This window comes from Perca flavescens, chromosome 7 (genome assembly GCF_004354835.1).
Source record: "Perca flavescens isolate YP-PL-M2 chromosome 7, PFLA_1.0, whole genome shotgun sequence".
In the NCBI taxonomy this organism is placed as follows: domain Eukaryota; kingdom Metazoa; phylum Chordata; class Actinopteri; order Perciformes; family Percidae; genus Perca; species Perca flavescens.
Genome location: NC_041337.1, coordinates 1,744,068 through 1,767,203, shown reverse-complemented (window position 1 = coordinate 1,767,203; position 23,136 = coordinate 1,744,068). Strand labels below are relative to the sequence as shown.

General features: G+C 38.7%; 1 protein-coding gene and 1 long non-coding RNA gene across 2 annotated transcripts in view; one reads left to right on the top strand and one right to left on the bottom strand.

The window, feature by feature from the left end:
- LOC114559231 (zinc finger protein 709-like) overlaps positions 1 to 23,136 on the bottom strand; it is a 196,203-nt gene that overhangs the window by 4,252 nt on the left and 168,815 nt on the right. Inside the window, exon 2 of the mRNA XM_028583791.1 lies at positions 476 to 672. Coding sequence (XP_028439592.1) covers positions 476 to 586 — 111 coding nt within the window. The 5' untranslated portion in view covers positions 587 to 672. The remainder of the gene's footprint in view (positions 1 to 475; positions 673 to 23,136) is intronic.
- On the top strand, positions 9,270 to 11,526 carry LOC114559233 (uncharacterized). The gene is made up of 4 exons (XR_003693041.1): positions 9,270 to 9,327; positions 9,496 to 9,633; positions 10,557 to 10,708; positions 11,005 to 11,526. It is a non-coding gene; the product is annotated as an uncharacterized LOC114559233 (long non-coding RNA).

The following is a 23,136-nucleotide window of genomic DNA, read 5'->3' as shown; positions in this document are numbered from 1 at the left end:
GAGTTATTCCACAATGACACGCATATTACACAGGTCGGTTTTTAAGGCTGGTTCTATTTTTTTCACGTTATCAGTGATAGATGTAAAGACGCTAGGGGTGGGAATCACCAGAGGCCTCAAGATACGATTTCATCACGATACTTATGTCACGATACGATATTATTGCGATTTTAAAGATATTGCAATATTCTGCGATATATTGCAATTTATTACCTTTTTCGCAACTTCAAATTTCTCCCAATTTCAAATTATGTCCCCAAAAGGAAACTTTGTCAACATCTGTTTTATTTAAAAAGATACATTTCTCTGTTTGTTCATCTCACTTCAGTTTTATTGCCGCAAAATGGGGATTGTCAAGCAGACAGACTGACCAACACATATATAATAAAAGATCGATACTTGGCGTCTGTGTATCGATACAGTATTGCCACGGAAAATATTGTGATACTATGCTGTATTGATTTTTTTTGCACACCTCTAAAAGACACCAGTCAAAATGACCTCCACGACAAGGCCGCAGCCACACAATCATCTCGCTCCGATAGGAGGGAGTCTGAGACAGAGGGACTGCCACCCGAAGCGCCATGCTGCAGACACAGGTCACCTGCTCGTGGGTCAGCTGCGCCCCCACGGTAGAGATGAAGGGAATTCCCGGCCCCCCTCCACCTGTTGCTGCGGAGGAGACAACACAAAAAGAGGCTGCAAATCCTGCTACTTATAGTGCCGATTCTGCATTTGGAGATAAAATTGATGAAGACAAGAGGGCAGATTGGATTAAAATGGGAGCTGAAAGTTGCCAGAACAAAGACGCAGATGTTCTGCCTCAGAAAGACAACATAAACACCAAAATAGGTACTTTTTTGTCAAGACAATTTGTCAAAGAAAATGAGGACACCTCAGGAAGGTCACTACTGCAATTTATAAGAGCAAGGAAACTACAATCAGTGTTTCCAAATGTTGATATAGACCTCTGGCTATTTATGACTGCCTGTTACCAACGCCAGCATGGAGCGCTCTTTTTCAAAACTGGGACTAATTAAAAATAGACTCTGATCCACGATGGGCCAAAATCGACTCAATCACCTGTCTCTGATGTCCATTAAAAATTAAATTGGATTTTACCGGCCTCATTAAGGACTTCTCTGACAGAAAATCAAGAACAAAAAAATTCTAAAAAGGTAGGATTATGCAATATGTACATATTTAGTACATTTACTCCATTACTGTACTTCAGTCCAAATGTTGAGGTACTTTTACTTTACTTGTCTTTTCATGCCACGTTCTACTTTAGTTACTAGTTACTTTACACATTAAGATTTCTGCACACAAAACACATTTAGGTCTAGATTGAACAATCTAAGTTTCATTATAAATGAAACAAGCAAACAATATATAGGCCTAAAATTCCAGCTGAAATGATTGGCCAATTAAACACTTAGGTGATTGACAGAACTCTTTGGATCATTTCTAAAATGTGAGGATTTTTCCGCATTCAGTTAGTAGGTCTGTCTCTCTCTCTCTCAGAGACTGGATGGCCACTCTGGTGCATCGGTGACCATTCTTGGTTCCTTAGCGTAACGAGGAGTGAACCCTCGTGTCAGTCACTTGTCAGCCGCATGGTCTCTGTGTCGGAGAGCAGCAAAAGAGCCGTGTGAGAACGCTAGTTGAGAGTTGGAGGCAGGGACGGACTGGGGCTAAAAAACAGCCCTGGACTTTCTCCCAAACAGGCCAATCATCCGGCCATTCGCCCCTAGCCGTGCGCGACAGACACTAGCCAGGATGTCCTGATACTATGCCACAATACTGTAGCCTATAGACAAGGTATTCACAGCAGGTAACATCTCAAAACCAATGATGATAATTGAGGTTGTGTTTATTACTGATATATATATTTCATTTAGGTGCAATCCTGCAGGCGAAAACGTCGTTACAGAATGCATGGTTTTATACTGTAAAGGCAGTGAGGTCAAAACATGTTATAATGGAAGACAACAAGGCATTTTTGTCCACGAAAGTGTCCAGAGGGAGTATCTGGAACTACATAAAAAATACTAATGCAATCAAATCAGTTTTGTTAATAATCTTTGACATATCCAAGACTCTAATCACCACCAAAGCCCCATTCCCCTACGATTTATTTTATGGAAAATAATTAATGTTCTGTTGGGTTTTTCATAAATAATAAATTACTTTAAGAATTAAACTGGCATTTAAAGGGTTATAATCATTTAAATGATTGAATGTTTGGTAGTTTTGAGCAAGTTAGAAGTTGTTTAAGTGATTTATGAAAAAAAGCAGAAAAACATATTGATATATGATGATTTAATATCAGTTTTTGTGTGCGTGTACATTTTTTGCCACGAAGGTGTCCAGAGGGTACAAAATGAATCAATCAAGTATAAAAAACATGCAAGAGTAAAAAACACTGGATTTAAAAAGTAAAAGAAAACCCCAAAATCCCCATCACCAAACCCACCACACTCGTGAATGTAAATGATCAGTACTTTCAGCGTGTATAGAGCCAGCACATTCCCACATGTAAATGCGTGAATTAAGAGTTTATTTCAACCAAACCAGAGTGGTGATTGTTGGAACAGTGAAAAGACAAACCAAGACGGCTTTTGATAGTTTTATTTAGTTTCTGTCCACTTTGAATACAGTGTGTTTTACGATGATAAAAGTACAGATTATTTACATGGAGTCTGGTGGGTTTGACGAAGGCCTGTTAAAGAGCGAAGATTATAATAAATCTTATGAACAAATGCTTATTTAAATACTTCCTGTGATATCGTTGCTGAGAGAAGAGATCACAGGAAGTAGAGAAATATCAAGTGAAGGTTTAATGACCAAACCTGCTCTGTGTAACCGAAGCTGAGGGTTGTAAACAGCGTCCAGTAGCTCCCGTTGTCGCTCGTTCTCCTCTTTTGAACGACAAAGTTCCTCCTCGTACTCTGCTATCGTTCTTTCAAACAGCCCAAATATCTCTTCAGCAGCCGCAGTTAGTCGCTGCTCCACCAACGCTCTCAGCATCTGGACTTTACACATTTTACCTCTCTCTCAACACAACAAAGAGACTCTACACACACGTTTCTGCTAGACACCATCTTGTTCAAAGAGTGAAGTTAGTCGCAGTGAAGACTATAGCTTCCGGTGCAGATTAGTTGCTGAGCTTCAAAATAAAAGTCCGGAAGTGTTCCAGTTGCTGAGCTTCAAAATAAAAGTCCGGAACTGTTTTAGGCTAATTTGAAGAAGAAAAAAACCCCAGGAAGATATGATTAAAATACACGTTTGAAGAAAGACAAATATTTAAATGAATTTTCAGAGCTCTGAGAAAACAAAGAACCAAATTAAAGATGATGGTAGTTTGTTTCCCTTTTTCTATTAAAGTGTCAAACAGAAGACCAATTTTTTATATTGGAGTGTAAATGTAAGATGTCAGCTGTTTTTGTTGTTCGTCTAAAGGTGAAGTTAATGTTTATGTTTATATTAGACCGATTATTATCAAAAAGAAAAAAAAAATTGTTTCTAAAACTTAGTCTAAGTGTGACACCAAATCTATCTATCCATCTATCTATCTATGGTGGCCGGGAAGTGCAAAGCAACATTACAAAGAATGAAACACTTTTACAAAGCTCAAGATAAATTTACATTTTGGAAAACAAATTAACATTTTGGAAAACAAATTAACATTTTAGAAAACAAAATAACATTTTAGAAAACAAATTAACATTTTAGAAAACAAATTAACATTTTAGAAAACAAATTTACATTTTAGAAAACAAATTTACATTTTAGAAAACAAATTAACAAGACGCAAAACAATTTTACCAGTCCCGAAACAAATTTACAAATGACAGATTCTTCACGGAAAGGGAATGTACCACATACCGGAAGTGACACAGAAGTGATGAAGGTGTTGTTGGTGAGCTCAGTGTTGTTGTTGTTAGTATATGGCTTGAATTAAGTTTATGGTGACTTTACGTGTGGTCGGTGTTTGGAGTTTTTAAAAGACGCGGACCTGACGGAAACATTGGAGCAACAGGGAACGTGTTGACAGCCGCGGCTGGATAGAAGCTACAGCGGGGGGGCAGCTGAGTCCGTCTGCGGCTGCAGGATCTGGAGCTCACTGCCCGCTCCTGGGAGCCAAAACCGACACCATGCAGCTGGAGACCAGGCCGTATTGCTGGGCCCGCTGGAGGCAAGGGAAGCCCGGGAGAACCAGAACCAGGACTCAGCGGAGCGGACTGTCACAGCCTGCTGAAGTCTAAATCACATGTTTTCTAAAGGGAGTCTGGCGGGACTCGGACTGTCAGTGGATGGCGAAACATGACTTTAAATAATTACACACAGAAATAAATGAATCAATAGTGGAGGAGTGAGCCTGGACATTTCAGTCTGTTTAAACTTCACTTTGAAGCAGAAACTCTTAGTTCAGAAGGGTGAAGTTTCCGTTTGTACTCCTATCTTTCAAGTGATTATAATAAATATTCTTTGTATTAACACATTAATTAGTCTCTTTGTCTTTTTGTTTAAAAAAACTAGAACATCGCATGAGATTTTGACGATTTATAGTGATTTTATTTCCGTTAGACCTTTGCCTACATTGACGCTGATGCATTAAAGAGGAGTGCCTCTATTGACGCATTTGATCCCCAATGAACTGCCGTAGTCAAGGCAACATGTATACAACACCTCATCACTTCCGTGTCACTTCCGGTATGTGGTAAATTCCCTTTCCGTGAAGAATCTGTCATTTGTAAATTTGTTTCGGGACTTGTAAACAAGGGGGTAAGCTTCGCTTCAGAACGCGAACCTCCGATGGCGCCATTTTGTTGCTACAAAGCGATCACCTCTTGTTAGCATTACACTGACCGCCTTTTTTTTTTTACGTCACTTGACTGCAAATAACTTTACATCTGAAGCGTTTAAAGACTCTATTTGTCCGTTGTTTAGTTCCAAAGAAACACGACAATGTATAAAAGGCTTCATTACCTTGTACCTCACGTTATGGCTCCGTAGCAGACGCTTTTGTAAAAATAAGCTAACGATTGTGTCATAACCACGAGACTTACTGTCACACAGTAGAGGAATTACCGTATAGTACAGGAGAAGCTCACAGGCAGTTTCGACTCCCATTAGCTGTTTAGTTTTCATTACTAATGTTAACTAGTATGTTAGTTAGCAATAGTTAGCCTGTGTCTATGTTATCTCCTTACATATACCTACACTCTCAGTCTCTGTAAGATTGGGAATGATTGAGATTTCTCTCGGCACAGCTACCAGAAGACTTCACACTTTCAGACACGTTGCTCACGTCACATCTACGTTGTCTCTGTCAGTTGGAGGCTGCGAAGTAAAGCAAGAGATCACCGGAAAAGTGCTTCTAATATCCTTCACTGGTCTCCGTCCAGACCAATGGGGTCTATTGGTCCATTGTATATATGTCAATGCTTGTAAAAGTGTTTTGCGTCCTGTTAGTTTGTTTTCTAAAATGTAAATATGTTTTCTAAAATGTAAATTTGTTTTCTAAAATGTTGTTTTGTTTTCTAAAATGTTAATTTGTTTTCCGAAATGTAAATTTGTTTTCTAAAATGTAAATTTGTTTTCTAAAATGTTAATTTGTTTTCTAAAATGTAAATTTGTTTTCCAAAATGTAAATTTGTCTCGAGCTTTGTAAAAGTGTTTCATTCTTTGTAATGTTGCTTTGCACTTCCCGGCCACCGTAATCTATCTATCTATCTATCTATCTATCTATCTATCTATCTATCTATCTATCTATCTATCTATCTATCTATCTATCTATCTATCTATCTCACAAACATACAAAACACACATCTTATTCATTTATTTGATTTGCGTCAAGTGCACAAAAACACAAAGAAGCAGTAGTTGACAGTTCAAAACTCAAGAAGTAGAAAACAAATCAAAGTAAAAATGAGAATCTCTGAAATAGTAAAAAATTTGAAATACAACAAACATAACATTAAATTAAATACATTTAATAATGCGACTTAGCTGGTCGAGGTCACATTCGAGAAGGCAAGCGACATGAGATGCAGCTATTGTGATCTGGAACTCGGCTTACCTTTCATAAATCCAAACAGAATCTAAGCTGTGGCGGCACGAGAGCTGACAGAACAGAGGTGGTATTCTAGATGAAGCCCACCTCAAAAACACCGACAACGCCACCCTGGGAATTTCACCCAGAGAATGAGATAACTTACTAATCAATGATTTTACTTCCAATTGTAAGATTATTGATATATTTAAGGTCAGAGACAAGGTTCAATTTTCAAACGAATACATTTTTATTTCAATAAAAATCAATAAAGTTAAAAGCAATCGACTGACCAAAAAGGGGGAAAATAATTGTGCTGAGGCTTACCAGTGGCGGAGAAGGGGGGTACGAGGGCAGTAAGGGGGATCCCAGGGAAAGTCACCCGTGAACACACAAAAAAAAACACAACAGTGAAAACGGGGAGACACAGCAAACAGGGAAGGAAATACCACCACCCAGACACAAACACCACCACCTTCGGCTCTCAGCAACTAAAAATGGGGGGGAGAATTGGAAAACCAACAATGAAAGGGGTTCAGACCACAAAAAAGAATATATAAATATAAAATATAAATTTATTATATTACAATATAAAGGCCAAAACCACTTAGTGGCTCCAGGAGGCCGAACAAAACAAGAATTCCAAAGAAAAGACTGCAATAAACTCAAAAGAAACAAAACAAAAATTATAATTAGCACAATAACATAACCAAAGAAACTCAAGCTTTAAGTAGAAAACTCACTAAAGAATAGAAAGGAAAATATGACTATAACTTTTAACTTGAAAAATAGAAAGAAAGAAAGTAAAGAAAGAAACAACTAAATCAACCAAATTAATGTAGGGAGCCAAACCCCTCAGCTACATTCATCCATTTAAAACAATGGCTCATGTAAAACAGGTGGCTCAGACATTGGCCCAGCCGTGGAGGCAACACAGACGTGCAGCAATGGTTACGATACTCAGGAATTTTAAAGGACAGCAGCAGTCTCGGCAAAAGCCTTCTTAGGCAAAACAGCAGCCAGTAGTTGAAGTGCTAAGCAGCTAACAGGGATCTCCGGCGGCTTCAGCCTGGTTCCGTTCAGCCCGGTTCCGTTCAAGCAGAGTCTTAGTAGACCCAGAGGGAGGCAGCTCCGAGCATGCAAACCGCAGCAGCTATCAATGTTACTCGCTTTTCATTCACGGCGTTCAACCGGTAAGGTGAAGGAGGACCCGCCAACCGAAGATCTACAAGTGCTCAGTATATAATAAATAACGGCAACAAAATAACAGTGAAAATGAGTGTGGAGGCCCCCCGCCAGGAACCAAGACACCGCGGAAGACTCGGGTGGTTGCGGATTCGGTCTTGACATACTATTTACACACTCATACTGACCGACACTAGACTCACGCACAGGCCACGGTTACATTCGGTACCCTGATGGGCGGTCTCCTCATGAGTCTAACTACCATGTAGCAACATTCACTTCTAACATTTAACTTAAAGTGATGGTTCGGAGTAATTCACCCTAGGGTCCTTTGCACCATGAGCTCGAGCCAAACACCCCCCCAGAAGCTTTTTTCACCTGGGTCTAACATTGGGAGAGTTAGCGTAGAGTAGCGTTATCAGCTGAATAGCTTAGCGCAGGGGCTAATGGACCCATGTTTGTATCTGGTAAATGACTCCACTACACCCTAAAAAACGCTGGGTTATTTTAATAACCCAATTGCTGGGTTAAGGCTGTTGGGTTATGGGTTGGGTAGATTTAAACCAACGTTGGGTCAAAGATTGTGACCCAACACAATGGGTTAAATGGAAGCGAGGCTCGTTCTTCCGCCATTTTTGGACAGAAGGCGCCAGGACGTCAACGACCATAGCTGCCGGTAAGTGATCAGTTTCAGACGGTAAAACAATACAAATAGGTTATTATAGCCAGACAATTTTAATGATAGTGTGACCTGAAAGACATTCAGTTAGCATTAACTTAGCTCTCTGTATGGTTAACCATAACGTTAGTTCCCTTTAGACAGCGAGCTATAAAGACATTAACGTTAACAATTAGCCGTTGGCTCAAGAGTTTAAAACTTATGTTGTAGCTAGCTAGCTAATTGCCTCTCCTTTAACGTTAGCTAGTAAATCTCTATATTGCTATTTTGGTTCCTAACTGTAAACACACATTACTCCTTACACGGAATTAACTATATAACATTAACGTTATGAGTATTATTTAGCATCCCGAACGTCATGATTGATTGACGCACTTGACAGTGAAGATGACGGAGGCAAATAGGAACGTTAGCGTTAGCGTTATGGCCTGAGCTCTCGGACTTTTTATAAAACCTGATAATAACGCAAAAGAGGACAATGATAAAGTAGAGACTTGCCCCCTCCTACGTGTTAAGCAGCCTAACAGTTACGAGGTATGTTTGTGTTTAGGTGTATTTCTGTATTGTTAATATGTAGCTAAGGTAATGTTAGCTAACGTTAGCCTAGCCTCAAGTGAGTCAGCATAAAATCAAGCTAGCGTTATTTTACAATAATTAGAAGTATAACGAGACGGTTTTGTTTCTACAATATTAGCGCATATTTGAATGTAAGTGTATTGTGTAACGTGACGCTTAATATGGATAAGCTGTAGCTACATTTTCATTAAGTAGATGGTCTGGCAAAGCGAGACTAATGTTGAACTAAACTTAGCAGTAGCAGCTACTATTGTCGGCTTATACTCAAATTCAGTCTTTTTAACAGTTGAATATCATCCCTAGACTTTGTAACCTTTGGTCTGAAGAAAATGCTGTACTATGGAAATATGTATTACAGTATCTTGGGTGACACATGCTTAAATAGGATGGACAAAGTTGCGTTTTAAGATTTTTTACTGATTATTTTTTGCTGTTTTTGTGTTGATTTGTAGTCTTGAAAGTGACAAATCATTTCAGGGATGCTACAGTCTGTACTGCCTATACTTCACTATGCTGGGCTGCATTAGTTCTGTTGTAGATTACTGTGTTTCCTTTAGGATTTCTTTTTTAGCAGTGGTGGCAGGTCATGACTTATGCTACTTTATTTATTGCAACTCATCTTAGTAATATGATCTATAATCAGACTTGATATTGCTGTGGAAAAGTTATATCAACTAGTATGTATACTAAGCAATACAAAATATTGATTTTGTGGAATGGAACCTGGTAATGAAGCTGTTATTTCTTTTTTTTTTCTTTATTTCTTTCTTCCCCGAACCGGCTGCCTTCAGAGCAACACAGAGCTTCTTTGGAACAAGGAGCAACATTTGTAAGTTCATGGTAATTTAATCTTGAATAACTTATTTTTTAATTGAGTGAGAAGCTTTTTTAAAAGCTTCACTTTGATTGGACAATTTTGATGTAAGTCAGAGGCATAGTCATGATATTCATATATATGTGTATACTTTCTTTCTCTGTTCATTAATCATTTTTATAGAATATCCGTATGAGATCCTTAAGACAGCTGATGGGAAATGCATGGTTAGTGGTCCTGAGGAACCGAATCACATAAATAATGAAAGACGTGCCATGGTCCGGATACTTGTGTCCCACTAGTTGTGTGCTTTGGAGAGAAGTAAGTATTTTTCACACACAGATTATTTTATTATTTTTAAGTTGTGGGCTAGTTCTTCACTAATGTGAACTGCATCAAAACTACTTATCTCATCCCTTTGATCTGGGATCAGTTAGTGCAATCTTGATTTATTTTTTTATTTTATATTATTTTTTTCATAATTACTGTAAAAAAAACTGTCAATATATTGTGGTAGTGTTAAATGTTAATAAAATGCATATTGTTGTCAAGTCCATCTTCAGGTGCAAAGGCTATGCTGGCATCATCAATTGTGGATCAGTTTCCATGCCTGAGGGACTGTCGAGGCACAGGCTATGGAAGTTTTTAACCACACAATAATGAACTGACCTAAAGCAAATGTGACAATCCCTGCTAGGGCTGCGATGGTTGGTGAGAAAGCAGTGTATCACGTAATATGGGGGTTAATCGCAACCCCCTCCTGTTATGAGAGTAGTGTGGCAGGTGCCTTAAATCAGGGACAGTGTGGCCGCAGAAGGAAAGCGAGCGGTGAGAGTAGCATTTATGAGTGCAAGAGGAAAAAGAGATAAAAAGATAATGCAAAGTGAGTTAAAAGTGAACAACAAAACCACAAGCTTCTCAAGACAAGGTGGCTTCATGTGTTGATAGCCTACTGGCGGTAAAGTGAAGGGAGTTACCCTAAAAAACATGGGCTTAAACCTTACAACATAAGTTGCAACACAATACGATCATCTTTAGAAAGACAACGTCAACCAAGTTTGAGCTTTTTGTGCAGAATCAGGCAGGACATGTAAGGCAAGAGCTATGCTATTATTGGCTCAGCTTTATCCTAATTTTAACTTCAGCTCTTAATTTCAGAGTTGCTTCTGGCTTAGTTATTACCTAATGTGTTTGAATTCTTTTTTTTTTTTTTTTTATCATTTTTGTTTACTTCTAAACTTTAGGACGACGCATGGTTCACCCCAGGGAGAGGGCATAAACCGGGCAACAGGCTTTCTGGAAGAGCATCTCCGTAATGTCTGAAAAAGACTCCACTCTGGCAGACGAGTACATTTAACATCACAAGTGCCACAAGACACCCGAGTCATTTTACCAGGTACAGCAAGATGTCTGGCTCCTCCATTTCAATCCTATTCATGTTGATGCATTTAGAAGTGGATTTGACTTATCCTCTCTCCTGTTTGCAACATAACAAGTACTTCTTATTTGAACTATATGGGCCAGTTTCATATACAGAGATTAAACTTTTTACATAACTGTTCATTTAATTGTTCTTGTAGTCTAGGGCTAGGCTTGATTCTTGTATGGGAAACCGGCCCACTCTATTAAAACATTAGATATCTTAATATGTCACAGCTTGGTAGAACTTATTCATTTCTCTGCTCATCACAGAACCAACTAGAACTCCAGTTGACGGAGTGACTGAAGAACAACATCTGGCCACAGTCCCAGGTTGGCCAACACATGCTGGAGACTACCATCCATAGGGCACAGTGGATCCCATCACTGGGACTACATCAATGGTAGACATTATCACAGAGTTTCCATGCTTAGTGGACACTCCAGGCATGGTGAGCTAGAATCTTACAAAATAAAATGTTGTGTTGTGGTGCTGGGATTGTTGTTCAATGTCAACTTTGTGTTAAATTTTGGGAGTTCATCTAGACTACCGTCTTTCAGATACCAGGACATGAATCAAACACTGTCAAATTAATGAGAGCTCAGATTGCTAGTTGATAGTTCAATGCATGAAGTTTGAGAAATTGTGACTATTTTGTCCGTTTAATGATGTAATAAGTAGAGATGCACCGATTTCAACTTACTAGGCTGTTTCAAATTTCCAATTTTTCATTGAGTTTGATCTGCCGATATCGATTTTAGCCGATTCCAATTTCATATTTTCTAACGACTTTCCAGCACACACAAATATTTATTTTCTATTTTTTTTTTTATAGAAAATTTTTTGAACAGATAATGGATCACTATAAAATATAACTATATAAATGACTCCTGGTGACATTCACACACATCTAAAGTGAAATGTTAGAACCATTTCCTCCTTCTCACAACGTAAACAGTAAAGTTACCTGAAAACATAAACGTCACACAGATGATTTAATGTCACCGCTCATTTTACACATAGTTTAGAAACAAAACTAAACTCTGAAGGAAGATTACTACGTTTTTAATGTTGGTTTGGAGCGGTATACATCCCCGCTAACTTGGAAAGTGTTTTAAACGGTAACGTTGATACAGCGTGTCGGAGAAATACAGCGTCTCTTTTTTTTTCTTTGTTTTTTGATGCGGCAGAGGGACCGCAGTGTTTGCTAACGTTAGCTTCTTGTCTCATTTGATAAACATTAAATTCATCAAAGTCAGTGTGCCCGACACTATTTTCCAATAAACTGTAGCTGTCATATTTCATGGAACCTGCGTGAGTGAGGTTTTCATGTTCCAGTTGTTCAGCCTCAGGAGAGAGAGAGCGGCTGAGATCAGTAGAGCAGACTACTCTGCAGAGCTGTGTATAATTACGACTTTATGACATTTCATAAACAGCTGATTGAGCGGCGGTGCGCTCATGTTGCTTGATGTTAATGATTCCGGTCACCGGCCGGTCAATCGGTGCATCTCTAATTGTGTGAAAGTTTACTCTTTATTCCATCTGCTAGCAAAAAACAAACATTTTTAAAAGATGCTGTGTGATGATATTCACTACCAACATTGTGAAGAAGTTTTAAGAAGCTGCCAAACCGAAAAACTTCAGCTTTTATGAAGACAAAAGTGGATACAGTTAGCTTACCTTACAGACTGTAGTTAGTCTAAAACTGACATCTGGATATTTTACTTAATTAAATGCTTGCTGCAAACGTAACGATCTCTCTGCTGATTCCTCACGTCTATATCCAGTTTTGTGTTCCTAACAGCTCAGTTTTTCGGTTCCACAGCTTATAAAATCTTGTATTCTTTTATACAACTTGTAATGTTAACTGAAATGTATTGAACTGTTTAATTTTGTCTTAAGTGATATATTTGGCTTGTAGCAATAAAAACAAAATGCTGAAATGTTATGTGCGTGATTATTTCATAATTTCATCAATACATTTCATAATGCAAAACATCTAGTGAAAAAAAAAATACAGATAACCCAGAAGGTGGGTTGTATTTTTCCAACCCATTTTGAGTAGTATTAACCCAACAACATGGGTCATTTTAACCCATTTTTGGGTAGAAAATATAACCCAACATGCTGGGTCAAAGCCATAACCCAACCCTGCTGGGTTAAAACAACCCAGCGTTGGATCGGTCCATATTGGACCCAGCGCTGGGTTACCAAAATAACCCAAGTTGGGTTATTTTTAACCCAGCAGTTTTAAGAGTGTAATAATGCCCGAAATGATACCAAACTTCTACACTAGTACATATAGGTTATGCACTCATAAAACGATTGGAAAGTTTGTAAGTACACCAGAAGTTTATGAACACTTGCCTGCTCTCTTCTGCTCTCTGCTGCTGCTGCTACCTGCAGTTAGACGAGTGCTTAGGGCCGTCTACAAATTACTACACCGAAAAGAGATACAACAAAAATATTTATTAATTTAATAATTAAATAAGGTAATGTCTCCAAACTTACCTCAATTATTACTTGTCTCATGCTAGTTATATTACAGCACTTACTTTAAAAAATAAGTTAAATTAAAAAATATTTTTGTTGCATCTCTTTTCGGTGTTGTAATTTGTAGACGTCCCTAAGCACTCGTCTTACAGCAGCAGCAGCAACAGCAGAGAGCAGAAGCCAGCAGGCAAGTGTTATTTAAATAAACTTCTGGTGTACTTACAAACTTTACAATCCATCGTTTTATGAGTGCATAACCTATATGTACTACTGTAGACGTTTGGTATCATTTCGGGCATTATTAGTGGGGTCATTTAAGAGATACAAACGTGGGTCCATTAGCCCCTGCGCTAAGCTATTCAGCGGCTAACACTACTCTACGCTAACTCGCCCAATGTTAGACCCAGGTGAAAAAAGCTTCTGGGGGGGTGTTTGGCTCGAGGTCATGGTGCAAAGGACCTTAGGGTAAATTACTCCGAACCATCACTTTAACATAACTACCAAGATAACATTATGTGTATTTGTATGTGATATACTTTCCCCTTGGTAATGTAGCCTATGAATTTCCATGAACACAATTCTAAAATGCACGAGACATAAAGGCTTCTGCTATCGGTAACTCAAACTTGCCGAGAACCTAGACACCCGTTTGATTACATGACTCATGCATTAGCCACGGTTACAGTCTCTTTCAGTAGCCTGGTGCGCGGTCTAGGTAGTTATGGATTCTACCACCACCACTCCAGTGGAGGCGCTAATGAGCTAGATTACTACACACACAGTAGCAGAAGAATACCAGCTACACACACAACGGCACGAATGAAGTAAAAGAAAAAAAACAGGAGTGAGTCGGTTCATTGACGTATGGCACTCAAGTCTCCCGGTTCAGTGACACGAGTCGGGTTAATTAACCGGCTCTTCGGTCAGTTCGTCAACACTACAAAAGAGCGGCAGGTAGTTAGGAGTTCAACTCATACTGCTACACTACGGTAGCTGCAGGGATCAAAAAGGCTCCGCACTACAGCAAGCCTCCTTCTTTGTCTACTTTTTCTTTATTTAACCCTTGTGTTGTCTTCCCGTCGACCTTGCAACTTTTTATTTTTCTGGGTCAAAATTGACTTTTTTTTTCAGACTTATTTCAGAGCTTGATGAGATCTATTTTAAAACTCAAAAGGAGACTAATTTGAGATTTTGTGAGGCATTTTCTCAGGAGAAAAACATGAGAAGCCATAATCTTGTTTTGGTTTCACACTGTTGTCTAGGAGCAATGCATGAGACATTTTTGAGAGCTCTTTTCTAGTTTTCTTTTCCTCTGGGCTCTCTGAATGTCATCCAGATTTATTCTTTAAAAATAAAAAATGAACTCAACTTGCCCATTGTAATGACATTTATTGCTTGTCCATGATGAAAAACAAATTCCTAACATTTTAAACAGATGATTTGATATTTACATGGTGAAAATTGGGTTTCCATAATGCATACAAAAGCAAATTTAACAATATTTTTCACAGCATATGACAAAATCAATAATCTATCAATATTAATTGCTCTTGAATAGGACAAATAGACATAGAAAAAAAGCTAATTAGTAATGAGGGTGAAAACCAGTTAGTCTGACATTAATATCACTCAGCTTCAAGTGTCTTTCAAGTTCATAAAATTATCACTTTTTTGTAATGCAGTGATCTTGACAAGACAGTATTAGTTGTATAAAAGCAAAATGGGCCAAAATCTTAGAACTGGTGTAAATGTAGTATATTTAGATGTTTTTTATCTTATCATACAGGACCCAGAAGTGACCTTTTATTTGTGACAACAGATAAGGCTACAATAATACCACTGCGAGATCACTAGTATTTGTTTCTGTATGGCATCACATATGTCATGTTAATCAACTTAGACTTCTCATTTTCAATAGGAAATTAGAACTAGTTGCAAAAATCATAGACTCTTCTCTTCAGAATATGACGAGAATTTGACTTGAAAATATGTTCAGTCCTTTTCAAGTCTGTTGGGGAAATGTGCAGTAAACACGATACCAGGCATTGAGGACAAATCAATAAACATCAACTTTCCCAAAATACTTTCAAATGCAACTACTGACCTTGTTCCACAAGAGACACATCATCAGCTTCAAGGCATAGACTGAATGATGCCCCAATCATCGACACAGTGCTGACAACATTACTTGCTTGATAACTACTATCACTTGTCATTCTGGCCGAAAACTCAGAGGCTGCAGTTTTCAGTTTTGTGTTTTGTGTGAAGCTAGGGAGACATTGTATAATCTTTACAGCATTCACCATTTGGAAAGGTATATTTTGGGTCCCATGTATAAGACGAAGTAAGTGCCCATTTTTGTCTTCAAAGTAAAAACAAGAGTGTGTCCACATAGGTCCAAGAGATCTTACACTATCTGCTAGATGAACAAGCAAGTGCATATTGGCTGTCATGTATCGTTCTCCATAAAGGCCACTCATCTGAGAACAGAAATTCCACAGCAGTTTTTCAGCATGATCTATTTGTGCTGGCGTTATTGACTCCATCAGAAAAATGAAGATAGGCTCACTAAGGAGCAGGAAGTGGTTAAAGTATAGGCCTGCAAGAATGCCCCGGGATAAAACTGGCCCTAAAAACAATAAAATGGACCGATACTCAGACGCTTTAAAGAACATTCTGTGAAAAGCCACAGAGCGAGGGAATCTAATCAAAAATGGTGGTTGCATATGAAAGGTTCTTGAGCTCCTGTAAATTGAACATAAATTCCATCTTTTTCAATTTTGTTTAGAGTGTCGCACAGTGGTTCCAGGAATGTCAACATTGATGGCTTTGAGTCCCCAAACCAAAGACCTGTAAATATCATGTTTTCTCGTTTTGTGCGTTGAACAAAACTTAACTCATTTATGACACAATAAAAAGGCCAAACAGAAAACTTTGAGGACTTGAAAATGGGTATGCCATCTGTGTTCCAAGTTAAAGAAATGTTTCTCTGATCACTGAGAGGCCCATTGCAAGTTGTTAATTTCTGCTAAACTTCTCCATCGTATATTTCCTCGATACTGTCATGACACTTTTTCTGTCTATTAAACCTGAACTTTAGTTTTTCCTCAAAACTTTCCATAGCAAATAATGACTTCAATTGTTCTTCAATAGGAACCTCAATGAAATAGGAAGTTGAGCCCTCGATCAACACATTTGCTTCACAGGATTTACAGTGAGTGTCTGTACTCTCAACAGACATAAGGCATGCACTACAATATCTGTGCAAAAGTAGAGAAGATGAAGAGGAGTTTTCAAAAATGTTTTGAATTTCTGTAAATTTCGAAGACATTCAGTTTGGATGTCGGAGGGGCAGTGCAGAGTGATTAGTGTGAGCAAGTCACTTAGCGCTTTTCCTGTTATTTTGTGTCTGTTTGCAAATGTTATTATGAGTAGCAGACTCTCTGCAACATAAATTGGTGCATCTCTGTAAAGTGGACCATCTCCAGTGTTTGTTGAGTTTTTGAGTCCTGTTCCCTCCTCTATGTTAAGCTCTATGCTGTCTTCAAATGATAGGTCATCAGATATTTTAAATGTGAAGTTTGCATCTGAAGCCCCCTCCTCAAAAAATTCCTCGACAAATGTATGTGGGTGAAAAGACAGTTCACTCTCTGATTCTGAATTAAGGCCAGTGCGATGTGTCTCTGTTGTGTGTTCATAACACTGGGACAATGTGTGATTGGAGTTACAAACGTCACAAGAATCCATGATTGACAGGTTTTCCTGATCAGCAAAGTCCTCAGCTTCAAGAGTAGCAGAAGAAGGTACTCCTTCAGTGCAGCAGTCATCTTGCCTCAATGTTGATTCTAGAAACCCAAACCACAAAACAATTGTAATACACTTACAGATTTGTTGTCTTGTTGTAATCAGTCACATACACAACATTTAAAAAAAAAAAAAAAAAAAGCGGCATCGGTGAGTTCGTGGCTCACCAGTACTTCTGTCAGTCTAAACACATTATTACCAGACATCTAAGTGTCAGAGTAACCTGGGCTGATGTTTTCAATTTTTGAACAGTTGTTACCTGTGTTCTCCACTACTTTTCTGTTCAGCTGAAAATAGAGAGAAATAATAGTTACCAAACATCACCCATAATGCATATTAATGGGATGTGCAAAATATTAGTAAAACCTCTCAGTAAAACTCAGTACAGTTCAACAGCACCACAAATTACAGCATACAAAATGAACAAAAGGAATTGAATAGAACATTAAAATAAATCAAGACCTCTAAATTTCAATAAAACCATGTATAATCCGAATGAAGGAGGCTTTATTGAAAAGCTTTTGTATTATACTGCATTTTTTTTCTATTTGTGTGTGCTTAATATATTGGCAAGTAAATAAATATTCTTAGTAAACTGTCATTTCAAACAATATCATATTCTTAGATAGAAACGTGTTAAGCAATGCTGTCAGAAGCAAAGGAGCTGCTGAAATGGGACTGGGAGAAGAACATAAATAACAGCTGTCAATATAACAAAAACATCAGATTGTTCCTCACCTTTCTTCTGTATCTTTTGCCAGTACTTTGCTGGCCCCTGACTTTTTTTCTCCATCGTGAGTCACTGTGCCATTTTCAAATTTAATAAGTGTTAACTGTTTGCCTGAAAAAATGTATACAGACACAAACCTCTGAGTACAAATACACATTTGAAAACTAAATTAAAAAAATTAATCATATGATCAAAATCAAAGTTCCCCCTCTCTCTCTCTCTCTCTCTACCAATTACATTACATTTCCAACTGCAAGTAACTGATGGGCCATGCTAGTTAATCATATTTTCACATACATACAGGCTAAAAAGGAAAAAAACAGCATAAAGTGCCTCAGTAAGGTGTTGAGCCACCACATGTGCTTCAGTGCTCCTTGACATTGATTGTCCAAGTCTCTGAACTATACTGGAGGATGAAGACTATTCTTCCAAAAGATTCATTCATCTTTTTGATGGTGATGATGTAGGAGGAGAGCACAAGTCAGTCCTAAATCTCCCCTGTGGGTTCAACTGGGTTGAGAGCTCATGACTTTGAACTTATCAAACCATTCGTTACCCTTCGTGCCCTATGGATGGGGACGTCCTGTAAGAGACCCCTCCCATCATAAATGTTTCATTGTAGGAAAAAGGTGGTCACTCAGAGAAACTTTGTATTTATTTAACCTATCTTCCTCTAACAGAACACAATCCTAAAATGCCAGCATATGGAGAGGGATGGCTCATCTTACTGTATAACTTTTTTCATCATCTTTGTAGGCATGTGTCATTCTATCACTCTATACAGATCTTTTGTTTATCATCTATTCGCTTCAGATAATTGGAGAATCTATGTGAAGGCCCACTTAAGCTGTAATGGTGGCCTGTGGTGTCAAAAACTTTGCTGAGACACTAAATGCTGTTTTTTTCCTAACTCTTTTTATCAGTCTGTATGTGTGTGTAACACAAATAGAGCTAGGTCTGTAATAAAGACTCACCCCAATACCATCAAATACATTATGTAACTTCTTTAGAAGAGAAATTCATGCTTGACTGGTGTCAGAAGCTGCAAAGACAGAAAAGACACACAGTTGGTTTTACAACTGTTTGCACACTGGTGCCCATAATAGGATATACATTTATCTCATGACTGAAGAGTAGGCTACATTAATAGGACATGCTTTTCTTAAAAAAAATCACAGTTATGATGTTAACTTCAACACTGCACTGTCACATAAAAACCACAGCACAGTAAAGCAGCACAAACTGCTACTAGCATATAACATATATTTTTTTCATAAACATGTTATAAAGAGTATAGAATAATAAACGCCAATATTAGTTAAAGTTAAATTAATGTTAACCCTGTTTTTTTATAACCCTCCATTGGGGTATGGTTCTTCACATAGGCGATAATCTTTTTACTGATTCAAACTTAGCAACAACAGATTTTTCCTAATTATTAAACAAGTGCAGCATAATTTCCAATGATTACTCTCAATAAATAATTACGTTTGATTACTCTCAATAAATTATCTATTTTTGGTCAAAGCAATATTAAGCTTTATCCACTTACCGCTTTTGTGGTTGAACAAATTTAGCGCAAAAAGATGTGAACTTTGAACCAGCATTAGGACATTTCATTGGACAAGAGCACTGTCAATTACACATGCTGCATCGTGATTGGCCAATATGAAAAGTGGGCTGATTAACATAAGAGGAACACAGAGCGCAGAGCGGCCAGGACAGGAGAAACAGAAAGAAACAACGCATGGAGGAGAAAAGCACTCGCAAAAAGTAAGTCTTTGCTAAGTATACTTTTGTAACAGAAGGTATTTATTTGGAAATTAGTAAGTTTTAGAAATAGTTTAGGAAACCTTTTGAAGAAAATGGTTGACATACTGTAGCTATATTATTTTATGGCACATACCGGTGTTATAGCCCTACTGGTTTCTACACTAACTGGTTTCCGTATGTTGTGTTTACCTAACAGCAGCCGATGTGGTCCGCCTGTGTCACCAGATTCGTCACATAATCACAAACATATTACTGCCGATTTTCAAATTGTTTCCCAGGTCTACTGTCGCAAAAATGTTTGTCTAAGTAATCACCACATCACAGCCACCTACAAAAAAAAAAGATCTAAAAACAATATAATCATTTAAGTTCGGGTCGAGCTGGTTTCGATCTGGTGGCATAAATATAATAGTTAACACCTGAGTCGGCAGCTCTACGCAGTGATCTATCAAAGCTCTGTATGAAGCCACTTCCAGTCTCCTTTCTATCAGCTACGTCATCACCTAGGTAACAATTTGATTTGAGCTGATCTAAAACAACTGGTTACCTGGGCTTTGTTGAGGAAATACCAGATGATAGTTTTCACGTTTCTTTCCTCACATCTACGGCCATATGGACTACTAGTACTTCATCACAGCCACATACTAAGCTACACATTGTGACTGATACATAGTTTTTAACAGTAACGATAACTCGTGGTCTAATATTGTCGATATACACAATTGTTACCACCAAGTCACAGAAAAGTGGTAGTAGGGTACATGACTCAGTTTGAATGCATGGTCTTCATGATTTACAGTCATCGTCTCTCCTTCTCTGTAACCTCTATGGTCTGGGATATAGTAGCCTAATATAGACCTCAGAATTTGCAAAATAACGGCTTGTAATGAAGTGTTAACCTACTTGAGTTTGGCCGTGAATTAACCAAGCATGTTAATGTGTCTAATCGAATCATTCCATCCAAACTGATGTAAAGTTGTTCTGAAATCTAACTCCGATACAGCAAAGTAGCTTTAGTGATAGGAGTTTCTCTCTTGGTTTAACCAAGTGTGCCCCTTGTGGACAAAATAAAACACCAGCATATTATAACATGAGAAACATCACATTCATAGCCTTAATTACTACATTTTTGCGACAGTAGATCTCGGAAACGATTTGAAAATCGGCAGGAATATGTTTGTGATTATGTGACGAATCTGGTGACACAGGCGGACCACATTGGCAGCTGTTAGGTAAACACAACATACGGAAACCAGTTAGTGTAGAAACCAGTAGGGCTATAACACCGGTACTAAGGTTAGCAAACGTTAGCCTTAAACCTAGCTAGCTAGCTAGATTATGTGGCTATTAACATGAGAGCGTTAACATAAGCTAACTATTAAGTAGCTATGCACCTCTTAAAAAATCACGGGGAAACCCCCGACCTCGGCCAAAGGCCCATAACGTTACAAGCTAAGGTTTTACGCATTATACCACATGCTCAGCGGCGGCCTTAAGCATCTGGGGGCCCGTTTCACTAACTAATATGGGGCCCTACCCACATAAAACATAAACATAGTAGAGCAGAAAAAGGATTCCAGGAATTCCTGGAATCCTTTTTCTGCTCTATTATGTTTATGTTTCTAGGATTCCTGTTGGTTTGCATCAATGGTATATTATTTTATTAGTGCACTCTCAGCTTAACAAACAGGCAGCTCAACATAGAAATAATCCAACCTTATTTGATTAAAACTATATACAATTATACAGCATTTTACATTGGAATAAGCCTCGCCCTTTCACGGATGCCAACTTCTCTGTTTAATTGATTTGCGCAGTATATTTTCAGCTGTCTGAGCTGACTTTAGAAAAACACCACCAACATCCCATCAACTTGAATTGAACTTGAAACCATTTAACAAAAGCAAAGAAGGAAAACGTGTCTGACTGACACTGAACTTATCATAAATAACAATAGGCTCCATGTTTTTTCAGCACCGTGGTCATCTCACCGGGCGGCGGGCGTATATTTCACCTGAGCCCTTTTTAGAAATCCACCCTTCTGTGTTTGAGAGCTGAGAATGCCCTGATAAGTTCATCTTTGTCCAGCGACTTTGTCACCTCGTGCTCAACTGAAATCCGAGCGAGAGCTGAGCTGCTCCTGGAGCATTGTTGACCCAGGTGTATTTTTATCGCCGATTTTAAAATCGCCGAGACCATAATTAAAAAAATTAACATTTTGCTGTGTTGCAGAAGACTTAAAACTAATGATTGTGTTTTTATTAGCTTCAAGCGAGAGAAACTCCTCTCTCCGCTCGCTACAGTCACAGGCACTGTCATCATGAGACGGAGGGCAATGCTGAGGTTTCTGTAGGTGTAGCTCAGAATCTGCAGGCCAGTGGTTTCTGTTGCTGGCACGGTAGTGACAGCAGCCGAGCTCTTGCGCACAAGGTCCTCAGCATCCACATCGCCGAGGGTTTTTTCTATATTTACGCAGCTTTCTTTCAGGGTGTATTGTCAATGGTAGGCTACTGTGCGTTTTTACGTGCTTCTCCAGCTCGCGCCAGCTGTCCATATTGGCACGGTGTGTATTAGATGTTTCATGATCCTGGAGTGTGAGAGTGAGTCGTTCCCACATTCTGAAACCTCGGTGAGTGAGACTACTCGTCCGCTTGCCAAATAAGTAAGTAAGTAAGCAGAAACAGAAGACTGAATCGGATGATTTTGAGTACACTAACCACGACCTGCGTATCTTTTCTCCATTTTTCATCTTCATGAAATATCTGTCCTTGGTAAAACGGCGGTGTGATTGGCTTTGTGGGAAGTTAGACTCCTCTATCTGAACAGGACCGCTCCTAACAATATCAATTCGTTGGTCATCGGCAATATGCTCCGGCCAGCACCCCGGGTCTGTCTCTGTAAACGGGGCTTTCTCCCTGGCATCTCCCTCACCTGTCTCAGCGGTAGGATCTTGATCGTCATGTTCTTGTTCTACTAACAGTGTTTGGTCATCATTATTGCCAGCAGTTTGAGTTGAAGACGGATAATCTGTATTTTGGCCAGCATCCTGTGACGGGGGTTCGGCCGCTGCTGTTGCCGGTAGGGTTACAGATGAAAGAGGTCACTTTTGGTAGACTGAATAAAGCTTTTCTTTTGTTGTCTGATATCTTTCGTTTTCCAGCACCACTGGCATATGTACGTTTCATTTCCTCTTAACATTCTTTTCTTCATAATAACATTTTAACCTAACGGCAAAAAGGCAAAGGTATAAACACATAAACTACCGGTATTGTACTCCAGATTGCTTAAGCCGTTCGCGGGGGGCGGTAAACATCGCCATGGTAACTGCAAGTTCGACCAATCAGAGACGTCAGCATTTTGCTTAGAATTGTGGTTAGCGTAGTATTTCTCCAGAAGATCGCAAATAACAAGGTTGATTTCATACCTTGTGGCTTTTATAAGAGTAGAAACTTTTGTTTCACAACCTTGTTGTCGTGGTCAATCTACCTTGGATGGTTTAGACATTATGGCTGAAAATCAATATCCTACGGAGAAAATGAATAGGATTTTGCTGGTCTGTTTGGGCCCCCTTGGAGGGCGGGGCCTGTTTCAATTGAAACGGGTG